The sequence below is a fragment of the Rhea pennata genome, chromosome 1 (genome assembly GCF_028389875.1).
Source record: "Rhea pennata isolate bPtePen1 chromosome 1, bPtePen1.pri, whole genome shotgun sequence".
NCBI classification, from domain to species: Eukaryota; Metazoa; Chordata; class Aves; order Rheiformes; family Rheidae; genus Rhea; species Rhea pennata.
Window position 1 is genome coordinate 124,469,861 of NC_084663.1, and position 27,746 is coordinate 124,497,606.

Below are 27,746 nucleotides of genomic sequence, written 5' to 3' on the forward strand. Positions count from 1 at the left end.
AAATTGTTAAGGAAAAATACTTTAATTAAAAATGGTCTGCACTTGTGTGCCACTGTTTTGGTATTTTTCCTTCACATGATGTTTCAAAGAATAACTTCAAAGAAATTATCTGTTACCACACATTATAACAAAATCATGACATTTTAGATCTATCAAAAAGAAAGAAAAAATCATAAAATTTGCTATAAGCGTTATATCTTGACAAGTTAAAAATTAAGCTACTTTCCTAGAAAGGAAAAGAAAATTTTTTTTGTCAGAGACTTCTATTTTCAGTGGACCACCTATTGAGAAGGTGAAAACAAAGACAATATGGATGGTCTATTTTTACAAACGTTCTAAAAAGAGGATAGATGTTTTAGGCAGAAAGTCAAGCTTCAGCAACAGCACAAAGAATGAAGAGCAATCCATGAAAAACACTTCGTAAAAAGATTTGCCAAAACCGAGTAAAACGCATCTATGAAGCTGTCTCCTTAACCTCAAAGCACACTGATTGGTTAGACCCATTTTGATGGGCCAGTTCAAATGCATTTTGTTGCTGCAAGCATACATGCATAAAGAAATACTAGAAATTAACAGTGGACCAAAAAATGTTTCAAACTGAAAGAGTAAGATTCAGAAGGGCAAATGGGGACTAAAACATAACAACATTTTTAACACGTTGTAGAAGAACAATTAATGCTCATGAGAGAACAACCATTAAACCTCAAGATATTCAAGCACATAATCTTCAGTTTAAATTAAAAAGAATGTTTTTTTTTTCTGGATTTAATTTCAGTTTAAATGCATTCTTTTCTGCTATTTTTTCCTGACGAAAGAGCCACCACACTATGATACAGTGTATTTGGAAGTTTTTGCTTCTTTCTGAAAGCCTGCTCACAAGAAACATGCTAAGCTGTTCTAGCCAGGTTAAGCTGATGGCAGTGTGTAGAGACAACTGGACCAGATTCTTCATAGTGGTGCTCAATGGAGGCAATGGGCACAAACTGAAACACTGGAAATTCCGTCTGAACATAAAGGAAACCCTTCCTTATTGTGAGGATGACTGAACACAGGCACAGCTTTCCCAAAGAGGCTGTGGAGTCTCCACTCTTCGAGCTATCTGAAACCTGACTAGACATGGTCCTGGGCAAAAAGGATGACATGATCTCCAGAGGTCCCTTCCGACCTCAACTGTTCTGCAGTTCAGGAAGTTTACTACAATGAACAGAAACTTAGCTGAAGCTGACTAATAAACATTCTAGACATCCCTGTAAGCTGTTTTATCCAAAAAGTGCTTTAGGTAGTATTGAGCATAAACAGAATTCACAGAGGGTAGTGTTACCAATCTCTGACAGGCAAGTCAACAACATTCTGAGGAAGCTTCTGACATCATTCCAAGAAAATTTCTTATCCTAAATACATATGCTTGAAAGAACTATACCACAGCCTGAGAATGGAACCACTTTGGCAATACAGTGCTCCCTAACAGTATCTACTTTGCCAAGCACTGCCTTCAACCCTTAAATTCTTTTTGTACCTCCTTTTTGTACCAGGCTGAAAAAGAGCATCTAATGTAACTAGGCTTTTCCAGGAATACACAAAAATCACAGTTCAAATATATTTCAGAAACATTATGTCTAAAGAACTAACCCTGTACTTCTAAACAACTTGATCGTTAGTATCATACCTGATTCTGCTGTAGGGGAGGCTGGGACTGTCCATCAGGAGCCTGGCCCTGGCTGTCATTCCCTCCTACCGGAGAGCCACGAGTCGTGGCTGTCATACTCGACACAGGGCAGATCTTTGCAATTTTGTCTGCTTATGTAGTTGTTGTGAGAGAAGAAATTATAGTCCGCTTAGTAAAGTTGAAGTACCAGCATATGTTTGCCTTAAAAAGCTCCAACTCAAGAACATGCCATCTTGCAGAGACCATTGCATAACCTGCAATAAAGATAATATGCTATATTGACACATGCATTAATGACAACAACAAAGTAATCCAAACTTGGAAAGAAAACTACAAAAAGATATCACCGTAAGGAATCTTTTATTTAAAATTTAGTATTCCTTTTTACTGAGTACAGTTGACATCAAAAGAAGATAACAGTTGAAGTAATTTACCGTGATCATGCTGCAGGTAAATATTGCACAGATCATCACCTTCAGACCACTGAGAAAGTGACCCCACCCTGAACACAGTTGCTCACTCTAACCCAGTCTTGCTTAAACTGCAACAGTAGATTTTAAAAATGCAATTAAGATGTTGATTTAAGCATAGGTTTGAATCTAGTTAAGAACAGCCATACTTGTCATCTTTTCCGATATTCTGTCCCAACATTGCTCAATGGCAGATGTCTGAGGAAAATTACTGGAGATTGCTTCTACCTCAGCTAAGATCAGTAGCAATCCTGCAAACTTTTTGATCAAGGGCATTTGACCAGTATTCCCTTCTTCCACCCCTCGCCAGGTGAAGCCTGAGTATGCTGACCTTTACAAAGCCCATCTTGGCCCCATCAAGTATTTTAGGGGATTATATAAAGAAAATGGTGACATCCAATTTATGTGCTAATCCTGTAATCATGACATACCAGCAGTTCAATAATCATTACATATTTCAACTTCATTGCGCATCATTTAAGTAAAGAAATAAAAAGTTGCATTAAGCTACTCCAGCAACTCCACTCTGTACCACAGGGCACTATATAACCACAGAAGACAAAACAATTTTCCAGAACAACTCACAGACTTCCTGGCACTACATAAGCCAACAATATTACTCAGAAAGTTCAAAAACTAAGCATGGTGGTAGAAAAAAAAATTGTATGAACTTCTAGAATGATTCATTTGGCCCTGTAAAGTTCCTGATTCAATCAGCAAGAGCTTCAAATTTACAGAGTAGAGTAAAATTTATGCTGTAACACTGTGCATCTTTTTAACTGTTTTACTAGGGCATCAAATCACAAATTAATTTTTAGTGCTGTTGTTGTCTTTCTCCAAGACACTAAAATCCTTTCCTACATTATGCAGTTTGTAAGCCCAGTTACATAAACAACGTAAATTTTAACTCTGGGTATGCTACTCCTCCTCTGTAGTCTCCAATATTAACAGTATCAACATATCTAGAGATCTCTTTTTTAATACTCGTGCTAAAATTATGTCTGCTTGTGAACAAAACTAAAACTGTGTTCTTGGAATACAGTCATTTATAATCTATCCTCATCCTTCTGAATGTATACTCAAAGTCTGTCAGGTCAGAAAAAGGCATTACTACTTGAGGGGTTTTTTTTATTATTATTATTTTTTTATTGTGGTAGAGCCAACTCTACCACCACAATGAACAACTCCATCATCTCTCCACTGGGTTTGGTCCACAATACAGCCACAGAAGAAAAAAAAATGATAGCACAAGGAATGAGCTAGTAAAGACAGGAAAAGAGTTGAACAGCTCCCTTTAGTAGCAATCCTGGCCTGGGTTAACTTAAACTGCAAGAAAGTAAAGTGATCCCTTAAAGCTGTGGGTTCAGAAGAAGTTACTGCAAGTGCAGGCAGGGTTCCTTAAATGTCTTCCCTTTCCTATACTACTGCTATTGCACAAACAATCCTGAAGGGACCCAGTTAAGGGCACTACTAGAGGGAACAAAAAGCATCAGAAAAACAGTGGACTGGTTGAAAAGTCCAAGTCTTTTTTTTTCTTTCTCCTATTTGATTACTGCTTAAGACACTAAACTCAACGCATATTACTCATGTAACATTCAACCCACTCTTCATAAAAGTGTATTTCCAAAGCGTCCAGTCAAGTTCACTTGTCTTGGACACATCACAGCATAGAAGATATGGACAGCTGCTTAAGAAATAAACTCATCACTTCTTATCCCAATCTTTGTGATGCCCTCAGAAATACAAAAGCAACTCTGAGTCACGCTGCAGCTAACCAAAAGCATGCCATCTCCAGTAATTGTATTCAAATAGTATAAGAAGCAGTTACATGCTAAATAGCAAAGATATCCTTGTTACGGTATTTTCCTTCTAACTCCAAGGAGCATACGAACATTCTTTGTAAGTGTAAATCATCATCCGATTTATGTATTTTATATAGTATCAGAAGGCAGTCATTTACCAGTCCTGTTTTTAGCCACTGATTTAACCATTTATATATTTTAGACAAACATCAAGTCGTATGCCTAAACAGAACACTCTACAGTTTTAATCCTGCAGAATCAATTACCCACAATTTTGAACTGCAATCACAGCTCTTTAATTCACATTCACCAATTTCAATTTTTTAGAGTCAACACTCACCAAAGCGGGCAGTTTGGCTCAGCTCAAGTTTAGCCTTTAAATTGAACTAGAATCAACTCATCTCTAATCAAATCTGAACTGATGCAGTGACAACCTGTCTTGGATTTGCAGACAGCTCAATAGAAACAATCTGACCTGCCTGCATTCAGCTGAATCCTGTGGAGAGTTTATTTTTATTTATGCATTTCATTTCTACTATATGATTTTGTATTCACTATACTAACCTGTGTTTAAAACAAACCCATCATCCTTGTCAAAACCTCTGAAAAGATGTTCATACACAGTATCAAGATGGAGACAGACCTTTGTTAAATGACATAGTAAGTACTCCATTATTAACCAAGTGATATAGAGACTGGAGACCAAGTAAAATGAACTCCAGTCTGACATAACTGTTCTGATTGCCACCTGAATAAATCCCGATTTTTTCCCCTATTTCTTTCTGTCCTTCTAATCTGCCATTAAACTACAGAAAAGAGTCAACTTTTTCCCCCACCTGATTTGTTGTCCTTTCAATAAAGCTGGGAAAATACTATTTTGCTTTTTTGACTACGTATACTCCTCACTTAGAGCATACCACATACCATAAGTAACACTTCAAATTTACACCAGCAAGAGGTTACACAAAGGGATTCAGGAAACAGCACTGCCTTTGCAGTAAGAGGGTCCTCTGCTTCCCCGCACAGGAATTCAGTACAACTGGACACCTAAACCTCACTTTAGCTTCTACAGATAGCAGAAGCACTGAGTGATGCCTGCATTCATAGCAACCTCATACCTATGTGGCAGAACAACAATATTTTGTTTGGAGAAGAAATCAAACACATTTTCTAAAGCCAGGAAAAAAACATCAGACATAGGCTCTGGGGAAAGTCCCAGATAAGAAACAAATGTACTTGTTTAAATAAGTACCTGTAAGTACTACTCTGTTACAGGGTAAAGTGTGACACAGTAAATACAACAGATAATCGTTAGTATGCTAAAATGCTAAGGAATATATGTAATCTTCAGTACAATTGCCTTCTGGAACACCTTCCAAAATACTCCAACAACGTATACAGCCTTCCTCCCAAATTATTTATTTATAATATTGAGTCACAGAGAGGGAGAGTACAAGGTGGCAGAAGATTGCGGCAGACCTCAAAATACAATTAATAATATAACTTTATAATATTCGAGCGCTAGACTAGAAACCCCAGCCAATTCTTCCTTTTATTTAGAAGACTCCGGCTATATAAAGGGAATGAAGATGCATGCCACAGAAGCAATCTGCTCTGCAGTATGATAACAACATATGCCAGAGTATTAGTCTGTTCTAGCACAAATAAAATTTTTACACCTTTTCATCAATTTTAATTACTCAACATCAAAGAAGAGAGCTTTCTAAAATCATATACCAAGTCTAAGAAACAATATGATTTTTTACTAGAATTATTTATGAAATAATGTTTCTATCCCATCAGGGTCTCACAGAAGGTGTGCCTCTTTTAAGTGCTGTACTGCAAAAAACAGAACTGAAGTAATACAAATTCTAGATTGAAAACTATCACGGTTTTGTTTCACGTAAGATTCTACAAACAGCATTCTTATAAACCTAATACATGCTGATTCACCACAGAAGGTGATGTGGTTATAGTCTAAGAAATTAGACTTAGGAATCTGACCTTATACCTCATCCCTCTCTTTCAATCAAAATGCCTTCTCCTTTAGAAACACTTCCCCAAAAACCTGTAACACTGACCTAATTCAGAAGTTACATTTTATACACACCCCCACGATTTTCTCATTCTTCTACTTTGTAGTTTGTTTTTTAGGAAAGAGGAAATGATTTATGTATTCAAGATATAAAACTACTGTAGCCTCAGTTGTTTACTCAGGAAAAATGACATGCACTAAATGAAACATATTCTATGATTAGTAAAAACTGCTCATTAAACAACAACTATTCAATAGAGCAAAAAACATCTAAGCTGGAGTGCTGCTTAAAATCTATCTGATCAGCAGCAGTTGAAGGAAGCTTGTTTTTCTCTGTTTTAATCTCAAATGTTTCCTATTACACGGACAACTATTTAGATTCTTTCTCCTAGTAAGGAAGTACTAGCACATCTGAGTCAGTCAACTGGATCAGACTCCAAAATATTATTTCAAAATAAAGTATTTTGATCACTATGAAATTTCATCATACAAATTTTCAAGGCACAGGGAAAGACAGACGTTGGCAGCACAAGTTTCTCTAATGTTGGAAACAGTCTCCACAAGAATGTATACTTCAATTTACCTTCTTCAGTCTCATACAACTTTAAGAATAAAGTGGGATATAGCCTCATATAGTCTTCAGTTCTTTCAGGACATTGAAAAAAAAAACTTCAAAGCTTAATGTTGAGATATATAAAGATCAAGCTACATCCACCTATTAGATAAAATCTTCACTTCTTACAAATAAAACTATGCTTACCGTTCATGTCAGTTTAACAAGCAGGAGAAGCACAGAAAGTAAACTGTCAAAACAAAGCATCACCTTTTGCTGTCAGGCCAAAAGCAAACCAAAGGGGCCACAACTCCGTAAACACGGTCTTAAAGGAGAAACTGCCTAAGAGCAGTCAGATCTCCTAGTACCAGCTACACAATATCCTATGCTGAAGACAGCATTCAGGGATGCTTTAGAAAATGCCAGTTTTAAACAATGACATCTCCTTTTCCTTGAGCAATAGCTAAGTGTAACAACTATAAATAGAAGCTGTATTTTAGAGATGTGACAGTCTGATCCTAATATCTTCTCCCCACACTTTAAAGCACTGTGGAATTTATGGCTGAAAATTTCAAGTTCTCAGAATGTTCGACGAATAGTCTTAATGTAAACCAGACTTGTGGAAAACAAAGTTCAACAACCTCAAAGAGATGAGAATGTCTTACTTATATCCTGTCTTAAGATAACCGTAATACTGATGAGCGTGGCATATTTCAAGTACAAATCAAGTACAGAAACGGAAAATTCAGTATTCTCTCCAATCACTTTACAAAAATGAAAATGAAACAAAAAAACTCCCCCCATCCAACACATATGCTAGACATAGAAGATTTAATGATGCAAAGAAAAAATTCTTGAGTAGTTCTGTTACTGCAAAACCATGCAGCTTCCATCTATTTAGGAGTTTTACAAACACCAATGGGGACAATGGGATCGGTTCCTCATGTAACTCTGCTTGAGGCACTGATGAAGAGAACACTCTGACTGATTACATTTAACTGTTCTAGGTTTCACATGAAGCCTAAACTTAAGGCAAGGAAGAACTTACAGATTCCCTTTTCAGATCATCAGAAGCAAAGCTCCTTCTCAGACTTCTGTGGCCAAAGTTGCCTCTTTTCCAATAATTTTTTTCAGTTTCAGTATAAAACTCTCATTTAAGTGGTCCAAGAAATTCTAACCAAAGTAAAACTGTATTCAAGCTAAGGCTGAAAACCCAGTGTTTGTCACAGTATTTCAAGACAACAGATTTAATATACTTAACAGATTCAACAGATATTAGCTTCTTGGTTCCACATGGAACAACTTCCCAGAAGACTTTAAAACAACCAAGAAAATACATCAGAACACAAAGCATTGTCTTACTCAAAAAAAAGCAACGAAATTCAGCCTCACTCATCTGTGAAACAACACTGGACAGCAGCAATGAGCATCTTTCTATTAAAGATGTTTATTTGGCAATAATTCTTGAATTCTTGATATATTTAATGATTAAATAGTGCACATCTGGGTACCAAAAGTTTTCTTCCTCCCCCCCACAAAGTAACAACAGGTCAAGTCTTCAGATCATACAGTTAGTTCTTCTGGCTACAAAACAAAAATAATCTATTTCAATTCTTGGTCTGAGGAAGAGGTTTGCACATACGACAGTAAATAAAATAGAATGCTGAAGATGCAATGCAACACCAAAAATGAAAGCAGTGAATGCCTTACATATAAAAGCAGCAAACATCAAGACAATTAACTGTGCTCTCTTCAACAGGCTGCAGCTTGCTCTGCTGTTACATCTTCCTGTAGGTATATACTGCAGGTTTCTGTTCTAGACAGAACACCAAGTTGGACTGGGCCACTCACCCACTACGATCCAGTCTCAGGCACTTTCAGTGGAAGTTATGGTGGTTCAACTCATGTGGAGTTGTGTTCTCAGTGATACTTAATATATTGTGAATGACAAAAGGAGGTACATTTTACAGACCCTGCAATTCTGTCATTTAAATTGGTAGTTTAAATGTTTTCAAGTGATTAAGAAATTATATTCAAGTCACTGCTAACTAGCTAGCTAACATACTCTACATGCTGGAGAGGGCCAGGGAGAAGAGGCTTTTGGTCATATGATAATGAAACAAACTAGTCCTTGCAAGAACATAATCAAGCTGAGTAAATAAACCAAACACCAGTACACGCATGCATTATAATCTAAGAAGAGCAAGCTTAATTTAGAGTCACATCTACCTGAACATTGTTCAAAATACGGAAATCTATTTTAAATTTGTTTGCTTAAAACTATGCCTTTTGCTTACTATGCAGCCCTTTTCCTGATCTCACTAACGGTCATGCAAAAAAGTGGATGAGATTTCCTTTTACGTTTTAATAAAAGCACAAGCTACAACAGGAAACAACTCCAAAATTATGTATATTAAAAAAAAGTACCATACCACATATCTAAGTACTTGACTACATACATTTTTTTCAGACAGAACTGGATTCAGTATCATGGTGCTGAGCAACACTATGCTGTATTTTTTCCCAATTATGCTACAGTTGATATCTTCAAGAGGCTGTGCTTCTGCAATCTGAAATAGTATATTCTCAGCAATTAGAGTCAATTATGATTACTCTTTATGTTTTAGAGACTACAAAGAGTGTATGTCACAATTTTCAAATTTTTTCTTGTGACTGGCCATTTACACCATGAATTCATATCTTTCATCATTCTTGAGGTCAGAGCTGATGTAATGGCTTATTATTGTCTATGCTGTGAATGTCTACAAGCTTTTAAAAACATAAATAAAATCTACATAGAATATGATACTGCGGAGGACAACAGCAAAAACAAGGGCTTAGAAAATAAGATTTTTTTTTCCAAGATGCTCCAGAATATGTATACTAACTTAAGATGGTATGGCAGCAAGATCAAAAGACAACAAAGGTAATTAAGAATGTGTTCACTTACTGTAAACCATTAATTTATGTTCAGGCTTTTGTCCATTTGAGAAATGAAACTAAATCATTCATAATTATTCTGAGTTGACCCAGTAGGTCTAATTCTGCCAAAAGCTACATTTTCCAACACCCAGTCCTTTACAGAGAACAGAAGAACATTAAACAAGGACAAATCATGGTTTAATATTTACACTTAAATAAAGCTCTAGATTTAGTAAAAGACTACACATATTTGCAGTAGATATGTCACCTTCTATCCTATCACCTTCTGAGGCTGCATTATTATGATATCATGTCTACTTATTGACACTGCAAGAAAGTAAAGAATATGTCTGAAGTTCGCATCAAGGACTGACAAAATGCCTTTAGTCCCCATTTCTGACTGCCATTATATTTGTAGTTTAGTCATATAGCCATAATACTTAAATACTTCACGATGTTTATCCAATTCTAAAATGGATGTAGTAGTCACACCCCCTCAAAACTATGTGGCAAGGTTTAATGTCCATAACACTTTGAGAACCCTCTTTGTTCCTTAAAGCATTAATCCAAACACCAGTAATTACAAGAAGTTACACTATTAGACATTTTAAAAGATTGAATTTTACCTGATTTTAAAAAGGGATAATTAACTTTTAATGTTACTTCATACTCTGCTACAAGGAGCATTATTATTGGATGCTCAAAAGTCAATGAACAAATTCAAATACATTCCCATACTATAGAAAGCAAAAAACAGACTGCCATTTAAAAATGAAAGCTTCTCTCACCAAGATATGAATTCCTACAGCAAGGTACTAGGGAAAAGAAGAAATTTAAAAGTTTCAGAGAATTGAGTTACCAGTAATTTCCCACCAGCTGCCAAAGCACAATATAAAAGGAGAATGAAAAGCCTTGGAAATGTACAGATAGAATACATCACAGGATCTGAAAGAGACAGGCTAAACTAGACATCCCTTGGATACCTGCATTTACACAGAAGTACTCATCTCTGTTTTCTGAGCACGGAGATGTTCACAATAAAGCCTCCCAATTCTTGAGAATTAATATTCATCATAAGAGCAGACAGAAGTAAATTGTATTTCTGTACTGGTTTGAAAGTTTTCTGATTTTTACTAGTTAAGGCAGTATCAAGCAGTGGTTCAGAGAACAATAACCAAAACACAATAGCAACACGTTCAATCTCCTAGTGGACTGAAAGTTTAAAACTGTTTCAGGAGAATATACAGGTTTATGTATCAATGCAGGTAAAAAAAACTAAACTCCATTTTTATTAACTTCATGAAAATTTATTTTGATAAACATTAAAACAGAAGTTATACATTCCTTAATGAGCTTTTTCGTGCAATTTAAGACACAGTTCCTGAATATATTTTAATTGATTATCTTTATTTCTTATCTAGTATGTTTTTCCTAGCAGACATGATCATCCTCTATACTTAAGAAATACACAGTCACAATACCCTAGCAATTGTCATATACATCACTAAATAAGTGAAATAGTATAATGGCAGAGAAGGCTAGAATGTTCAAGCAATATTTCTGATCTGAATCTTAAAACAAGATGGCCAAGAATCAAACAAGTTATAACTTCTACTAGATCTTGGAAAACAGGATATGGTACAAAATAGCACAGAACGGAAGCACGGGAGTAGGGAGATGAAGAGAAGAAATCAGACTATCAACTCAGAACATAAACCTGCTGAGTGAAAGAGAGCCACCAATGTGACATCCTACAGTCTCATAAATGTAAGATCAGTTTAACGCTTTTCTTTATGATAAATGTGAGATGCATTAGTGACTACCTGAATCTGTGTATTGCATTTGTCTTTACATGCTTTTCTGATTAAGTTTATAGTAAAATACAATTTTTTTTTCAGAAAATCTCCACTGATTGAAATAAGAATTATTAAGAAAGTTTTAAAAACCAAGACAATATTCCCAGACAAATCCTTCAGGAATCAGTTCTCAATCCCACACTACTCAATATTATCAATAACCTAGAGGAAACTATAAAATTATTTATAAAGTTTGCACATGACACAGACTAATGGAGTAATAAAACTGAAGGCATGTCACAAACAGCGTAATCTGGATCATCTGATAAACTGAGTACAATAAAACATGCGCTAGCATAGCTAAGTATAAGGTCAATCACCAAGGCGGGGGGGGGGGGGGAAGGGGCATACAAAATACTTAGTGTGCATCAGAAAACATGACTAGAAGAATGCTCAGTGTACAAAAGCAACTGAACGAAAGTCACAATTGCTTATTTTCACAAGAATAGATTTCAGGAATGTTGTGTTTTTAAGCAGGAGCATATCATTTTGCTAACAGAACTCTTAAGAACTTGTGAATTGCAGCCTGTTACATCCAGAAAAGCCATAAGTAGCAACAGACACTTTCTCATTTCATTGAGACAGCTAATCAGTGGAGAAGGTAATATCTGGAATCAAGTATCTCAACCAGTTACAAGACTGGCCAAAGGACAGAACACTGGAGACCATCCACTTTCAAGGCAATCTAGCTGTTCTGGGTTTTAAAGTCTTATTTATCTTTTTTCCTCCTTACAATAAGGGAAAGTTTCCATTTTCAGACCTCTGTTTTTACTCGCTTCTTCAACTTTTGGACATATCAGACAAGAACTGAAAAACTAGTAGGTAAATAGTGTATGAACTATGAAGTATATGAAATAGTATATGTAAGTATACTTACACCAAACTTTTTTTTTCCCAAAGAAGTAACTATGGCCAATCAAGCACAAGTAAAACTAGACAAAAGCAGTGTAGACTTGCCATTCCCCCTACAACTTTTGATAAGGGGAGCATAATTTTCTACACAACTGAAAAGGAAATACTGTGTAATCAAGCCCAAAATTATAAATATAATAAAACATTATCTCATGCTAAGAGCTTTCAAGTCGCAGCTTCTCAGCTGCTAGAAACAGCACATAAAGCTAAGACAATCAGCTGAAATCCCTACAGATTGCTACTTCTTAAATTAATGTCCATTCACAAATTTAACTTTTAAAATGTAAGTGATATAAAGAATAAGCTCAGTAACACTATTCTTCACAACAAGTAAGAAGGGATGATACTGAAAACATACCAGAATACTAAGTAAAACTGAAGTAACATTTACATTCACTGCAAAGCAATTTTCCAAGGTGTGGTTTTCCACTGAAAGGGGCTAGGAACTGTATCTTCCAACATATTAACAGCTAAGTACGACGACACTGTTATGGTTTTAAGTTGGAAATTAAAGCAGATAAGTGATATAAAATACAGCCAAAACACAAAACTAAACACAGAGAAAACTCTATATTTAAGAGGTTTGAAACAAAATGAGTAATAAGTGAAGGAAAAGAAGTTACCACAGGCTATGCACAGGAAAACATTGATAAATCTTCAACACTATAAAACAAAAGAAAAAAGACACTTCAGGAAAAGGCTCTCAAGAGTGAAATCACGACAAGAGAGCACCAAGCACCATTTTTACCCATGGCTATGTTGATTTTAAAGCAAGCATTCAGCAAGAAAGTCAATTCATGCAATCCAATACACTAGCTTCTATATGTTCTATCTATTCTACATAATGCTAAAACAAATCAACCAAACCTAATTCTGTTAACATGCAACTTTTCAATTGATTCAGCCAACATAAAAAAACTGTCTATTTATATTTTTCTCTGCTGAGCAACACCCGCTTTTAAAACACTAAAGCAACTGCTCAGGAAAAACAAGGCTGAAAGTTTTGTTTGCAGAAGGTTGTCAATCTCAGTTTTGTTCCACCTTTGTCAACGAACACCATTAGTGCTACTCTTCTCAGTAGCTTAAACTGATTAAAATGTTTGTGCCTGGACATACCATCACTTGACAGCAAATCATGGGTTTTATTTAGTTCAGATTTGCTATAACAAATCTGCAATATTCATATTTAGGTTGGCTTTAATAAAAGTCTTCCAAAATAAACAAATATTAATATTTCTATACAGAGTTTTCCTCCAAACTGCAAGCCCCAGTTTATTTTAGATATTTCAGAAGCTCCTTCTTTATCATCTTAAGGGATATTCTTTTCCTCTTTCATGATGAAATCTTCGGGCTTTTACTTTTGTAAAAGCTTTGTGCTTTTTATTTTTTAACGTCTCTGACATTTTGAGGATAGCAGTAAAACCACTGATGTATATCCACAACTTTAATTCTGTAACTTGCACAGAAAGCTTTTATTACTACTTCAGGTTGGATTAGATTCTATGATTTCTCTCCAAAACAGTCCTAAAAGGTTTACTAGAAAAGAACACAAGTTTTGTAAGCTCTTAAGTAGCCACAAGTTATCTCATTTCTTTTTTGGAGATCGCTAAGAACCTGTATCCTCTTTTTCTGCTGACCTCTGGAACTTGCTAAAAGTTGTGTTTTCTTTACTGCAGGCCTCGTAAGGAAATCTCAGGGTTTTTCAGCACAATTAACTCCATCCCTTCTGCTAACAAAAAACCCAGCTCCTCTGCCAATGGAAGAGTTAATGCTAATTCACATGTCCATCTGCAGACAAAAATCTAGAAGCTTAAGAAAAAACAGCTTAAATCACAAGTGCTCCCTTTGACCTGCTGTACTATTCATATATAAGTCAGTAGTTCATAATCATAAGAGCAGTTTAATACATTTGGAAACTTCAGTTCTTGTTAGCAAATCAAATGAAAAAGTTAACAATACTAATGTTCCACTCCTGGAAGAGCCCACTCATTACAGGACTCTACAAATGTTCAAATTACGATATCCCCCAGAGAAACATACATACATATACACATACACACACACGTGTGTATATATGTGTATATATATACACATATATATCTCACAGGTTGTTCCCACTCATTACAGAACTCTACAAATGTTCAAATTATTATTTCCCCCAGAGACATACATACATACACATACATGTATATGTGTGTGTGTGTGTGTGTGTGTGTATATGTATGTATGTATAAATAAATCATAAGTTGTTACCTCTGATGAAGTTCATATAGTCTACTAGGCTACTTAAGAAGAACAGCTCTTTGAAGATGCTGAAAGGCCTGCACTACCTTGATTCTTCCTAAAGTATTTGAAAGGAAGCTTAATGGCATCTCCCAGGTTCAATCCATTTGTGGCTTTAAAACATGAAATTATTTATAGTATACTGCATACAGGACTTTAAGAAATCTAATACTATAAATATTCAAAATGTGTCAAATGCCATACAGCCAATGAATTACGGATATTACCACACTGTTACTTTTGCATATTACTCGTGTGCTGTTCTTTGTTAAAACTTGAACACACCTCCAAATACATCACAATATACTCTACCCCATGCTACTACCACAATTTTCACCACACTATAAGGCTTCTGTTTGAAAAATCAAAGGCTAAAGTTAGCATGTAAAATCAGGCCATTCTCTTCTGACTCCCTTCATCTTTAGGTCTAAAGTTAGCAACAGAATTTAAAGGTTTCTCCAAACTATTTTCAATATTACACTTAAAGAAAATCATTCAAAGTAATTTTCATAATACTCTGTGATACTATCAATACATTACAGGAGTTATACCTCAAAGAATATGACTCAGACAATCTACCACTGGATTAACTGCAAATGATTAAAGCATTGAACAGCATCTATACCTGATATAAGTTAGAAGCATTTTACATTCTTGAATCATGACTAATGAACTTTATGAAATACTTAGACATTTTCAAATGCTTTAAATTCAACAAATACTTTAAGCATTCCCATAATACTAACATTAACTCCACTACAGTTTAACTCTGCTTTTTGTTTGGTATTCAATCAGAAAGCACAAACTAAGCACAGGAAACTGGACACTGACATCATCAAGCATAATTTAGAATGCATCAAACGCACAAAGGTGATATCTACTCAACTGGGAAGGTCAAGTTCATCTTTCAATTATAAGGTTCTTCTTCACAATTGCTTAAAACTTTGCCAAACTTCTAACTGTTTTCCAGTGTACTAACCACATACCTTATTCAGCCTGAAGAATTTTGTAGGAGTTCCACATAGAATATGCTAGCTATTCGCAAGAAAACATTTTGTTACTTCCTGTTGCCAAAATCAGTCCTTACAATTATTTCAGTCAGAAGATACGTGCTCTGAAAAAAAACACGTTTACACAAGCTCTGTAGAGGTGTTATAAGCTGATAGCTAATTTTTTTGGAAGATTATCTGCCTTAAACATGCTCCACTCCAATTAAACTTGTTCAATCCATCTGCCCAAACATACTCAGAACATGACTGAAAACAGTCTATCCACTGCAGAAGACTTATATAATAGTTTGCCTTAAAAACTCTGTAGGGAAATAAGAAGGGACAACAGGAACAGCACTTTCTATGTATATCTTAACGCCATTTCGGCCAATGAAAGCTGTTGTTTGATTTACATGCAAAAGGTTAAGCAGCACCGGAAGTTAGACAGGAACAAGTAAGGAATCCCCTGAAAAGCTGATCACGAACCAAGTAGGAATAGAAACCTGAAGGGTTATTTCCATTCTTCCATAGACTCAGAAAGTGAATCCACTGCTCCTGAAACTTAGTATTCCTGTATCTATCAAACCTATCAGAAAGCATGTCAACAGCCTTCCTTATTGTGAAATGCAGGAAATATTCATCTAATACTACCACATCCTAAAGAGTGAGCATGGGTTTTAAAACACCATTGTAGCTGATGACCAAAATCCTTCACTAAAGAGCAAGTCATTCTCCAAAAAGCTGAACAGTAAGAACTAATCTCCTGGTACCCAATAGTTAACTGCTAAATCACATACCCCCTTGCTGAAGTGTACTCCACTCAGTACACAATATAGTCTAATAAAGCTACTAGTTTTCAGCTGAATCTATTCCACCAACAAGCTAAGATAGGCAACAGGAATGTTCAACCGCTCCTTCTAGAGACAGTGCTTAAACTGACTTGAAGTGACTGTGGCATGTGTAGTCACTGCAGAACTCTTGTAAGGTAGCTGTACCATATAACGCATAAATGCACCTACTCTGCTTGTATTACTGGAATTTCAGTGAGAAAAAGACAATCTTATTCCCAAATAAGAGAATTATATGCTGGTAGATTTCAGAACACAAGTTTCACTAGATATCTACATGTGGACAAGCCTTACCTGAAGGTACAGCTTCACAGCCTGCTGAAACAATGTGAGTCTACACTGTCACAAGGGACATGACTTGCCTGCTCTCATCCTAACCACCTTCTCAGCACCAGCATTAGCCCTTGTGTAGTCACACAGTCAGCCAGAACAAGAAACCAATCTGGCTGAAAGGTAACTGGAGAAAAGGGGGAGAGGAATGAAAAATATTTTAGTTTTCAGCTGAATCACATGCCATATGAACAGTAACAACAGGACAAGAAACAGGCATAATCTCTAACTATGGATAGAACTATCTATTTCAGCTTCAGTGCAAATCAATCATGAAGATACACTCTGAGAGTTACAGGAGGAAAAAGGAAGGAAGTAGAACACAGATAATTATAGTTAGCATTTATTTAACTAGAATCAGCAACCAAAGCTCATATACGTCAGACCAGAAATGAGTCTTGGCACTGTGGAGGTATCATATAGGCCAAACTTTTTCCTCAAATACACTGGTTATCACAGGAGAAAGCAAACAGAAAAAGCTGATCAGTATATGGTATGTGCTAGAAACCTCAGCTGATGAAAGGCAGAAGTTTAGTCACACATACACACACAAAAAAAAGGGGGGGGGAAAGAAAAGGAGAAAAAAAAAGATAGAGCACTCAAGGCTAAGTCTGAAAAGGGGAATGCAAAAACTGTCTTTTCCCTGGAAATTAAGATAAAGCTAGTGAAGCACATAACAGAAGAGGACATTTTGATCACAGTGAGCCATGAAAATGAACTTAGTACACTTTCAAAAAATGTGACCACAGGTACAGTAAGTCAGTGACAAAGCTGCAGTAGGGAAGGTAGAAGATGTAAAACATAGGCATGCTGAGATTTTACTTCTGCTGACGAAGAGGGAAAAAGCTAGAGTTATGGAACTGTAAACACTGCTGCAAGTTCAAAATATGATCCAGAGACATAGGTCAAAAACACCTGGAATTACAGATGACAGAACATGAGGAAGAGTAAAACAGCAGTGTCCACTCTGATTGTCAAAATCTCACTACATTCAGTAGACTAAATGTTCAAGAGAGAGGGACTGAGACTCCTGATACATGCTCTCCAAATTTGTCCAAGGCTCAATTTGTCATCCTGGTCCTGTATAATCTAGAATTTTCAGGGTAATTACTGTAATTTAATTTCCATCAAACTGAACTTATTTCCAGTCCTCTGGATGGATAGTAATCAACTGAGTCACCAGAAAGCAAAACTATCCATACCTTATTTTTTGCAGAAGTTAAATGACATTTCACAAGACATGAAACAGAACTGTGGAAACTGAAGAGAGGTAGCAGTGTTAGTGTTATAAGGCAGCAATACAGAACCATTAAAAAATGAATTCTGTCTGTGTTCTCTCCATACATATTGCAGGACAAACCAAAGATTTTTCAGATTACCCCTCATCATCCTCCTCTCACCTTCTGGGTATTGAAACACACAAGGGATAAACTGAGAGAAAGAGTAAAGAAGCACAAAGCAACTTTAGCCAACATAAGGTGTCTCTAGCACATGAATATCAAAAGTCTGGTGAAACCTTATGATAGAAAGAAATTTTGATGTTTATAATCTCTGTATCTCAATTCTTCATCAATAAAACAGGAGACAATACACGCGTTTCAATTTACAGTGTGATGTGAGAAGTAATACATAAATTTTTGTGAAGTATATAGCTAGAGAATGAAAGTACCAATGAAGTTCATTAATGATTACTACCTCTACTCAGTACAGGATTCAGACTGATTTAACACATGCACTTACACTGTGAATTGCAACAGTAAAATACTGAATAATAATCCAACTCAACCCATATTGCAAACTGAATGAGTCAAGAATCTAACAGAGGAAAAGTTCATAATTAAGCAGGGAAAAACAGGGGGTTGTGCTGACAAGTTTGATTCTCTCACTGCCTAATTTTCCTTCTTCACATAAACACAAGGAATCTCCATTTAAACTATCTTCAATTCAAGCTATAATTACCCATTTCAATTATAAAATGGGTAACTAGATTATGACTTGTGTATTTTTCAAGGCTCTTTGCATTGTTTTTCACAGCACACAATTTTCAAGAAACTTCAATGAGCCAATTGAAAATTCAACCAGAAAAATGAAGAACTGAAGTATTAAAAAAAAAAAAAAAAAAAGTTTTTAGTTTTGTTGAGGAATCTGTTCTGAAACATAACAAGTCACAAGTCCTAATGAAATAATATATACTATAAATGAGAAGGGAAAAAAATAATACTCCTATCCAAATTCTATTTTTGTCTCATCTTTGGGGGGAGAGCATGGAAGAACAAACTTTTCACTTGCAGCTATCAAATTTCTGAGCAAAAATAGTGTACCTCAAACATCACCCTCTCTTTTAAAAACTCAGAGCAAAAAAACTCAACTGATACTATATCCTGTGACAAGTTGTGGCTGTTTGTAAATAAAGTTCTCTTTTCCAAAAAAACTCTCTGTTTTTTTGGAAGCACCCAACCTCACCAATTTTGGGAATGTAAAGCATCAACTACACAGGAACATGTAAGCATGAGAGAGTACATGAACATCCAACTGGGTACTCTAACTTCTCAGGTAACTTTTTCAGAGAAAAACTGTAAGAGGAAACAAAGAATTGATTAAACAGAAGACACTCATGAAGGAAAATATAAACTGGTAAAAGCCTAGACCGTAATTTTCAAGATTAATAAAATCTCAGCACTGAGTTTCTTCAAAGCCAAACAGTTAACCCCAGGCTAAGCAGGCAGCTAGTATCAATCTAAATATTCAGACAAAACTTTTCCTTTTTCTATTAGGAAAAAAATATATCAATGAACAACAACAGAAAGTATGTTAAGAGAAAAACATTTCCAAAGTTTGTGAAAGAAGCATTCAAAAAGCCCTTTAAATGCCTACTCTACCAGTCTATGCAACAACAGAAACGTACCCCAAATTAATTTTTCTAATTCCTACAGATGGAAAAACTGTTGCACCTGAATGTTTAAACTTTAGCATGGCTATTAACTTTTTTCTTGATTCTAGCACCAATGTTCTGAGAAAACAACTTACATGTGTCAAATACACTAAGAAAGCAGATTATCTTAGATATAGAACAATATAGAATTTTGGTGGGCAACTGCCATTTAGAAGCTAAGCAATTTATAATTATAAATCCTAATTTCAAAAGCTTGCTTTAAATGAGGAATGCAAAGTAAAAGAAAAGAGCCTGTCTTCATTTTAAGTGTGAACAACTATTATCTATTGCATTTTCAGACTCATAAAGAACCCTGGGGCTCATCAACACTGAAAAAAACTCCTATTATACTTTAGGTATAGTATTACAGAAGACTACACTTCAAAATTTTTAGCAGTTCTCACAGAAGAGATTTCTGTTCTCTTCTCTCAACTGCTAGTAACTTGCTGCTGGTCTAGGTAATGTATACAACTTCTGCAACATCTCAGTTTTCCTGTGTAAGAGACACTCAAGTAAGTGGAAAATTTTTAAACAATGTTTTAAAACCAACCACCAAGTTTTCTGAGACCTGAAACCGCAAGTTTTGTAAGCACTGAATTTCGTATGGTAGAATATAATTTTAAAGATAGCCTCCAAAAGTATAAATGCAAGATGAAACACAGCGCATCTGTATCTCCAAATCAAACTCTTCTTTTGACTACTGCTTCCTAACAATAAAATGAAACTAACACTATGTTGGTCATCCATTATTGCTATTCAGCTGCCTCTGGGCACCATACACAGAAGTTGCTATTGGGTTTTAAATACTTGTTCTACTCTCAGGGAGGTAATATGAAGAAAAAATCAAGACAGGATGCACACCAAACTCTCCTTTATCCTGTCAAAGCAGCCAAAGCAGCACTTATTCCACGACCCTCAATCATACACCTGCTAACCAAAGGCTAATCCTGAATACATGTTTTTTTTTTTTCCCCATGGCTGAAAACACATTAATTTATAGCAAGGTTTCACAATCACTATGTTGAACTTGCTATATCTGCTGCTATTATGAAAATAAAGCTTTTCATTTCATGACGAATTTCAAACCATTTTCCCAGTCCTAAAATGAGGAAGAAAAGGCAAAGGAATTAATGGCTTTTAAGAGTCACAATGGGAATGCAAGTTTCAAGTCATGTCTTCAGTTTATGTCTAATAAACTGTCAACCACAGCAATCTGAATAAACTGATATGAGAATAACAAGATTTTCAGGCAATCTAGAGGTTATCTTCCTGTGTAACTACCAGAATTATCTGAGAGAAACTTCAATAGAGTAAGATAGATATAAACCACTAAAAAAATTGACATTACTACTTTACCCTCACCCCAAAAAAGGTACCTACCGTCTAAAAATATTGTATATACACCTGAACATGCATGTATAAACACACATATAAGCAGCAAGTAAGAGCATCTGGAATCTTAAGGTCCCACTGAGATAAGAGAGCATTGCCTGGAAGTCAAGTCAAGGTACATGGAAGGCTGTGCAAAACTGGAGTTTAAAACTTCAGAGAAAAAAAATCACTGGGATTTTACCTTCAAGCTCCAGAGAGCCACAGTTTAAAAAAATAATAATACTGTAAATTATCAGAGCCAAAGGATTTAGAAAAATGGCAAGGTCAGAAATTCACTGAACAATTAACACTTCAGTTCTAAATCAGAAATATATGGAGTCTAATAGCAATCAAACCCATGGTTTGAGCTTTCAGTATACCAAAATTTTGGTCTTTCAGTTTCCATTCACTTAATATTTAGGCTAAGCTAATCCACTTTTCTCCTTCAAGATTCAAATTCATGGACTCATTCTGTTGCAACTTACTAAAAACATACTGAAGCACTTTATTGGATCAACAGCAGAAAAAAATAAATATCAAAAAGTACAAGGCTCACGTGCTTAGATGCCATTATCTTTTGACAACTATGTTCATTCTAATTCTAATTTAAGAAGGGGGGGGGGGAAGTGAGATCGTTTGTCTTCCCTCACTATCGATCTTCATTTCTGGAAAAAAAAGATGACAAAAATTTGAAATTCCATCCAAAGCCAATACAATCTGTCATGACCCTGCTACAGCACAGTGCTAACAAACATACTTCTCTCCAATCAGAAAAGTCTGTTTGGTAATAGAGGGATCCTATTTCACACACATTACTACTGTTTTTTCTTTATTGAACACACTTCTAAACAAATCTCCTTTTTCTTCATTCCCCATTTCAGAGTGTTACAGATAAGACCATTCTGTAAAAACAAAAACCAACCAACAAAACAAAAAAACCTTTTCAACCTTTTCCTCTGCACAGATCTACTTTCACTAAAGCTAGGCAAAAAGTTAAGCAGCAAGCAAACATCCTAAGAGTCAAGGCTTATGGAATGTATAATGCAAAGCGAATTTCTGTGTCATGCATGTTGCCATATAGCTGTTATAAAATGGTGTTTTCCACTATTTAGATTTTCCACTATTTAGATTTTGGATATCTTGCACGGCAGCTTAACAAAAAGTTAGCCCCAACATTCCCTCTTGAACATTGTTCTGTTAAAAAAAGTATCAGGGAATACTTTAGAGTTCATAGCAGACAGGGGAAGAGAACATCAGCAAACATCAAGGAGTAACACAGACATTACTGTGTCTTGCCTTGAACATATTCTTAGCTCAAAAAAAAAGAAAGATGTACATCTGTGAATGGAGAATTCTAACAGCAGAAACCTTCTTCCCATTTTAAGTGACGCAATGTGGAATTCCCCTCCTATGAGTGAATTCATGGCTAAATGCTAACTACCAAAAAAACATGATTTGCTAGGATGTGCAGTAAGGCTAAAAGCTGTAATTTACATGCAAGAGAATCACATTTTTCTGTTGGCAGTCATATATGGATTGAAAACTGTATCACAGAACATGCTGGTATACAGTTTTGTAAACAGATCATTGTGGATGTTGATGGGATACAAAAGTATCCCTTGCTAATATTCCTGATGTTCATCAATACTTCTAAAGCAGTCTACAATTTAACTTTACGAATAATGTTGAAAATACTAGCGCTCACAATATGACTGAATTATTTTAAATCTACATTCTATAGACCCCTTCTGGAATTCTAATAGCAAAAAGAAGTTAACCAGAAGCAATGAAATCATTCTCAATTAATATTAAATTATCATTTAAGGAAACCACAAAGCAGTAAAGTTTCTTTTAAAAAGCAGTCTATGAAAACATGTATCCAAATGTTTTCTATTCTGAACATTTTAGTTTTTATTTGAAAACATGTCAACAGCTGGCAATAAAAAAAAAATCTTTGAACCAAGCAGACTGAAGATCAACTCAAATAGAGAGAGTAATAAATGGCTTCTTATAAAAAGAAGAAAATACCAGGAAATTCACATGGGAAAATGCAAAAGGAACTGGCAGTACTATTAAGCTACCTTAAAAGAGGTTTTACACTAACTCATAACTGTCAACTTTAAGATCTTATTTACTCTCATTCTATCATCTACTATTGTGGGGAAAGTTATTAACAGTTTTCTTGCAACCTTACCAACACTCAGATCTATCAGAGTGCTTAAAAGTACAATGGGATTGAGGGGACACATGAAACTTCTCAGAAATGCTGTAGTTGACATTTTAAGGTAGCAAAATCATGACAGAGGGGAGTTTCCGAAACTGTGTAGCTATTCAAGACTGGAAACAAGAAGATCCAAGTCAAAACAATTCTTTCCAGAAGTGCAGAGGCAACCTTTGTTAACCATATTCCTAAATCATACTACAGCTTTGAGCAAAGCAGAACTCTCTGTTAAGAGGCATACAATACAACAAAACTGCTTTAAGAAGACAGCTAGACTCATGAAACTGTTTTTATCGTTTGTGAGAGCTTTAAGATGTCACTATATTAACAAGAGAACAAAAACTAGATTTAATATGTGAAAAACGCTGCTGCCATTTACAATACACGAATCCAAGTAACCCATACTTCCCAGGTCACTCAGAGAAAAAAAAATCTAATCATATTATATGCAAGCATATACTCGTGAAAGATCTTCTTCTTCCCATCCTTTGACTCTGCTACAGGAGAATCATTTCTTTTACTTTTCTGCAAAAAAAAGCTTTACCAAATTGCTCTCCCTAAACATAACCAACCACTTGAATAGATCACTGAGCAACAGATATTTACAACTACAAGACATTTTGCAGTAAGAAAACTGATGGAAGGGGAGCAGCATTAGGGTCATGACAAATGTTCTACACTAACAGTAAAGGGCAGGCAGAGTAAAATAGCTTAATTTTTAATTCTTCATGTTTTCATTAGGTTTGCATCAGGAAGGCAGTATACATAACAAAGTTCAGTTATGTAAAAAAAAAATTGTGTTTATACACAATATCATGTATGAAATAAGGAAAGCCTATAGCAATGGTACCCAGCACCATGAGTTTTGCAAAGAGCAAGATATTAAAACAATAGATGGACATTATCAAGGTAAGTTCCCATAGCAGGCCCTAAAGTGCAGCTTTAAATTTTGAACTCTTAAGTTTAAACAAGAGATACACCAAAGAGGGAAGGAAGAAAGTATTTCTTACGGAACTTGAAAAAAAATTCCCAATACATACCTGACAGAACCATTAACTTTATATCATATTTTTATTATATTATAATTATTTGCTCAACCTAATTAATAACTGTTATTTTTACTCAAAGTAGTGTGCCTTTTAGAAAGTCCTACACTAATTTCAATTTTAAATTTAAGATGTCTTGGAACTTAAGTACTATAGCTAGGTACCTTTACTTTCTTAAGTGTCTATTTATTTTCGCCTATCCACTAGTTTTGTCTATTCTGTCTCAACTGTAAGAATTCCAGAATTTTAAATAAAATGTATAAACCTAATAGTTCGTATTAACAACAGAGAGTAGTTGCACTGGTCTGCTTTTGAATATAAATGCATCATAATGTGGGAAACAAAACATTCATTTAAGGGTGACTGCATTCTAGAGATACAGAAATAATAAACAGTTTTGCTTTTACTATCCTTATTTGTTACCACCTCCAGATGTACTCCTCCCGTCAGTTCAATGGGCAGAAGTAGCACCATAAAGGCAAATTCAGCAAGACATGAAGCAGCAGTCTGGGAAGAGCAAGACTGAGGCTACCCAGAAGAAATACTATTAAAAAGCCTACACAAAAGACGAGAAGAAAAGTACAAATGATACTGAAGAGAGAGGAAGAAGTTACTATGATACAATCTTACACATTTATTTTAATAATAATCCCCCCTCCAAAAAAAAAAAAAAAAAACAAGCCGATACTTGAGTTTCCTCCACTGCAGCTCATTCTAAGAGTGTGTTTTCTGTTCAAAGCTATCATTAAGTATCACTGTTGTACAGGCTATCCAGCCTTTGCCCTGAACCAAGTTCTGCAATAGATCAACCAATGTATTTTAAATGCTTCCCCCAAATTCCTGTCATGAACTATCCTCTCTTAGTTCAAGGAAAACACATTACTCCAATTCTAAGAATAAAAATTATTAAAAAACAAACAAAGAAAACTTCATGCATGACTTATATTTTGCTGGAAAAAAAGTATTATTTGACCAGCAACATTTATGATGGAGAGTCCTGCCAACTTCTTACAGTAAAACCTTAAAAAAAAGAAAAAAAAAAGAGTAAAGTTAGATGCCTACAAATTTCCAAGTTACCCCTAATCTTTCTTATGAGAGATGCCATTACAATTCCACAGTCAATTGAACGTCAATCCTCCAAATGGCCTTCACTAGTCCCTTCCTAAACATAACAATTGTACTATCTCTTTGGAGGGCATTTGATAGGCCTGAAGAAAAACATAGATTACCTAGTGAGTCTGTCATAACAAATGCTGCCACCAGTATATTTAACACAGTATATTAATATCTAAATTCAACAGCTTTTAAAAATGCAGGCCCCAGTTGTGCAACTAGGTCAGTTGGGCCTTGTGCTTGCTTTGAGCCTGTGACTTCAGAGGGTCTTTGGACTGATACAAACATCCACAAATGGGAATATGACTGCAGAACCATGAATATAAATCAAGTTGTACAGACAGCATAAAGATAGGTGAGACAGATACAGTACATCTACAGTAAGTCAGGGAGTCCTTTCAACATTTAATTAGTACAATTCTTTTCTGAAAGATATTTTCTCTATATATAGTTGTGCTGTGTGTATGCATAATGTATCTCCAAAATATTCTACTGGACTTCTTAAAGAGCAACCTGAAAATTCAACACTACATTTTAAAACCCATTTCAACACTTTTGGATGTTTCCATGAGAACAAAATTACTCCAGAATGAAACGAAGAATTTTCAGCAGCTATTCTCCTGGTACACAAACAATGCTGCACAAAGTGAGACAGCACACACTAACAGCGTGGTTACCAGCATAAAAACCCTGCAAGCCACCCAACCAGCAAAATCCTCAATTTTCTTGAGGACAATAACGAGAGACCAGCTGCAGCCGAACTGCGTCCTACTACCCCTGCCTCACACCTCGAACAAGGCGACCAGGGTTGTATTTCCTAAAATCGGTCGCGACATCGAGTGCTAAGACGTAACTTCGCAGAGACGCAGCAGGGCGAACTAGAGGAAGATAAGGGGGAGGGGGAGCAGCAAGCGACGAGCGTTTTTTTATTCATCAAAACAGGTCTGCTGGAAGCCGAGGCTAGAGGAGTGGCCTGCGTGTTAATAATGTTTACAGCGGGCGTGAACGAGCTGGTGGTGGCGGCTTTCAGCGAGGCAGGAGGAGAAGCGCCTCGGCCCGGCCTTATTTCCAGGCGTCGCCGGGGCCTAGGCGGCTCCAATCACTCCACCTCAGTAATGGCGATCGGTGCGAAGGGAAGCGAGAAGCCGGGCCGGCAGCGCCGGGCATAGCGCTGCGGGGCGCCGCCGCCAGGCCCCGCTCCCCCGACGGCGGCGGCGACGGCGGCGGCCGAGCCCCGCCGGGGGCACGGGGCGGGGAGCGGGGTGCGCTCCCACCCCCCGGCGGCCCGGGGAGAGGATGAGGAGCCGTCAGCCATTTTCCCTTGCCCTCCAAAACACCGGCGATGCAGGGCCGCGCGCCGGCGGCTGCGAGGGAGGCGCTGCCGCCGCCCGTTACCTACGCTTCCCCCCTTCCCCCGCCCCGTCTCCGCGCCCTCCGCTCGCCGCCCCGCGGGGCCCGGCTCGCCCCTTCCTCCCCGCTGCCCCCGCCGTCCCGCACCCCGACTCGGGGAGCGCCATTCCCGGGGAGCGCCTCCCTCCTTCCCTCCGCTCCGCTCCGCTCGGCGCGGCCGGCGGCAGCGCAAACAGCTGCACCCACACGGCCGCCGCGCCCGGGCCTCGGCCGCGGCCCCGCCCGGGCCCGGCGCTCCGCCACTCACCCCCGCACGGCGTCCCCTTCTCCCGCGGCTGCTGCTGCGACGGCCCGGTGCCCTCCTGGGTGCTGCCGAAGGAGCGCGGCCGGGGGCTGTCTCATCCCAGGCAGCCAGCAGGGCAGAGTCTCATGCCAGGCCCCGCGATCCTGGGCGTGCAGCCGGCTGCCTGAGGGGGCGGCTCCGCTTGCCCGGTTCCCCCCCGGGCGGGCGCTGGGTACTGCGGCGGCAGGAGGGAGCCCGGAGCCGCTGCCCGCACGCCGGATCCCGGCCCTGGCCCTGGCCGCTCCGCTCTCTCCGCTGCTGGCGGCGCCGCCGGGGCGTTTTTCCTGCGTCACCAGCTCCTGCCCGGCCGCCCTGGGCTCCGGCTCCGACTGGGGCTTGGCCGGGGCCTGCGCGCTCCGCTCCGCCCCGTCCGGGGACCGGCACACGCGGGGGAGGGGAGCACACGCACCCCGCGCCGCTGCCCGGGGCCCGGGGCTGGGGGCTCGGCTCGGCTGGGCAGCAGCGGCCGGCGGCTGCGCGCGGCAGGCAGGCAGGAAGGGAGGGAGGGAGGGAGGGAGGAAGGAAGGAAGGTGGCAGCGGAGGGGCCGGCCCGGGCGCTGGAGCTCTCGGCGCTGACGGCTCCGTGCGTGCCGCGGGGGAGGGGGCGGGCAGGGCGGAGGGAGCGAGGAGGCCGGACGCGGCGGCGGCGGCGGCGACTCCTCGCGCTCGCGGCAGCGGCGCAGCTCAGTCTCGCGGGGCCCCGG

At 37.8% G+C, this 27,746-nt stretch overlaps 1 protein-coding gene across 3 annotated transcripts in view; it reads right to left on the reverse strand.

Moving 5' to 3' along the window:
* USP9X (ubiquitin specific peptidase 9 X-linked) overlaps window positions 1–27,478 on the reverse strand; it is a 104,788-nt gene extending 77,310 nt beyond the window's left edge. For all 3 annotated transcript variants that reach the window (XM_062599702.1, XM_062599694.1, XM_062599712.1), the window contains exons 1-2: window positions 27,007–27,478; window positions 1,667–1,920 (exon numbers count right to left, since the gene is read on the reverse strand). In XM_062599702.1, the coding sequence (XP_062455686.1) occupies window positions 1,667–1,762 (96 nt within the window). In that variant the 5' untranslated portion in view covers window positions 1,763–1,920; window positions 27,007–27,478. The remainder of the gene's footprint in view (window positions 1–1,666; window positions 1,921–27,006) is intronic.
* Between the last annotated feature and the right edge of the window lie 268 nt (window positions 27,479–27,746).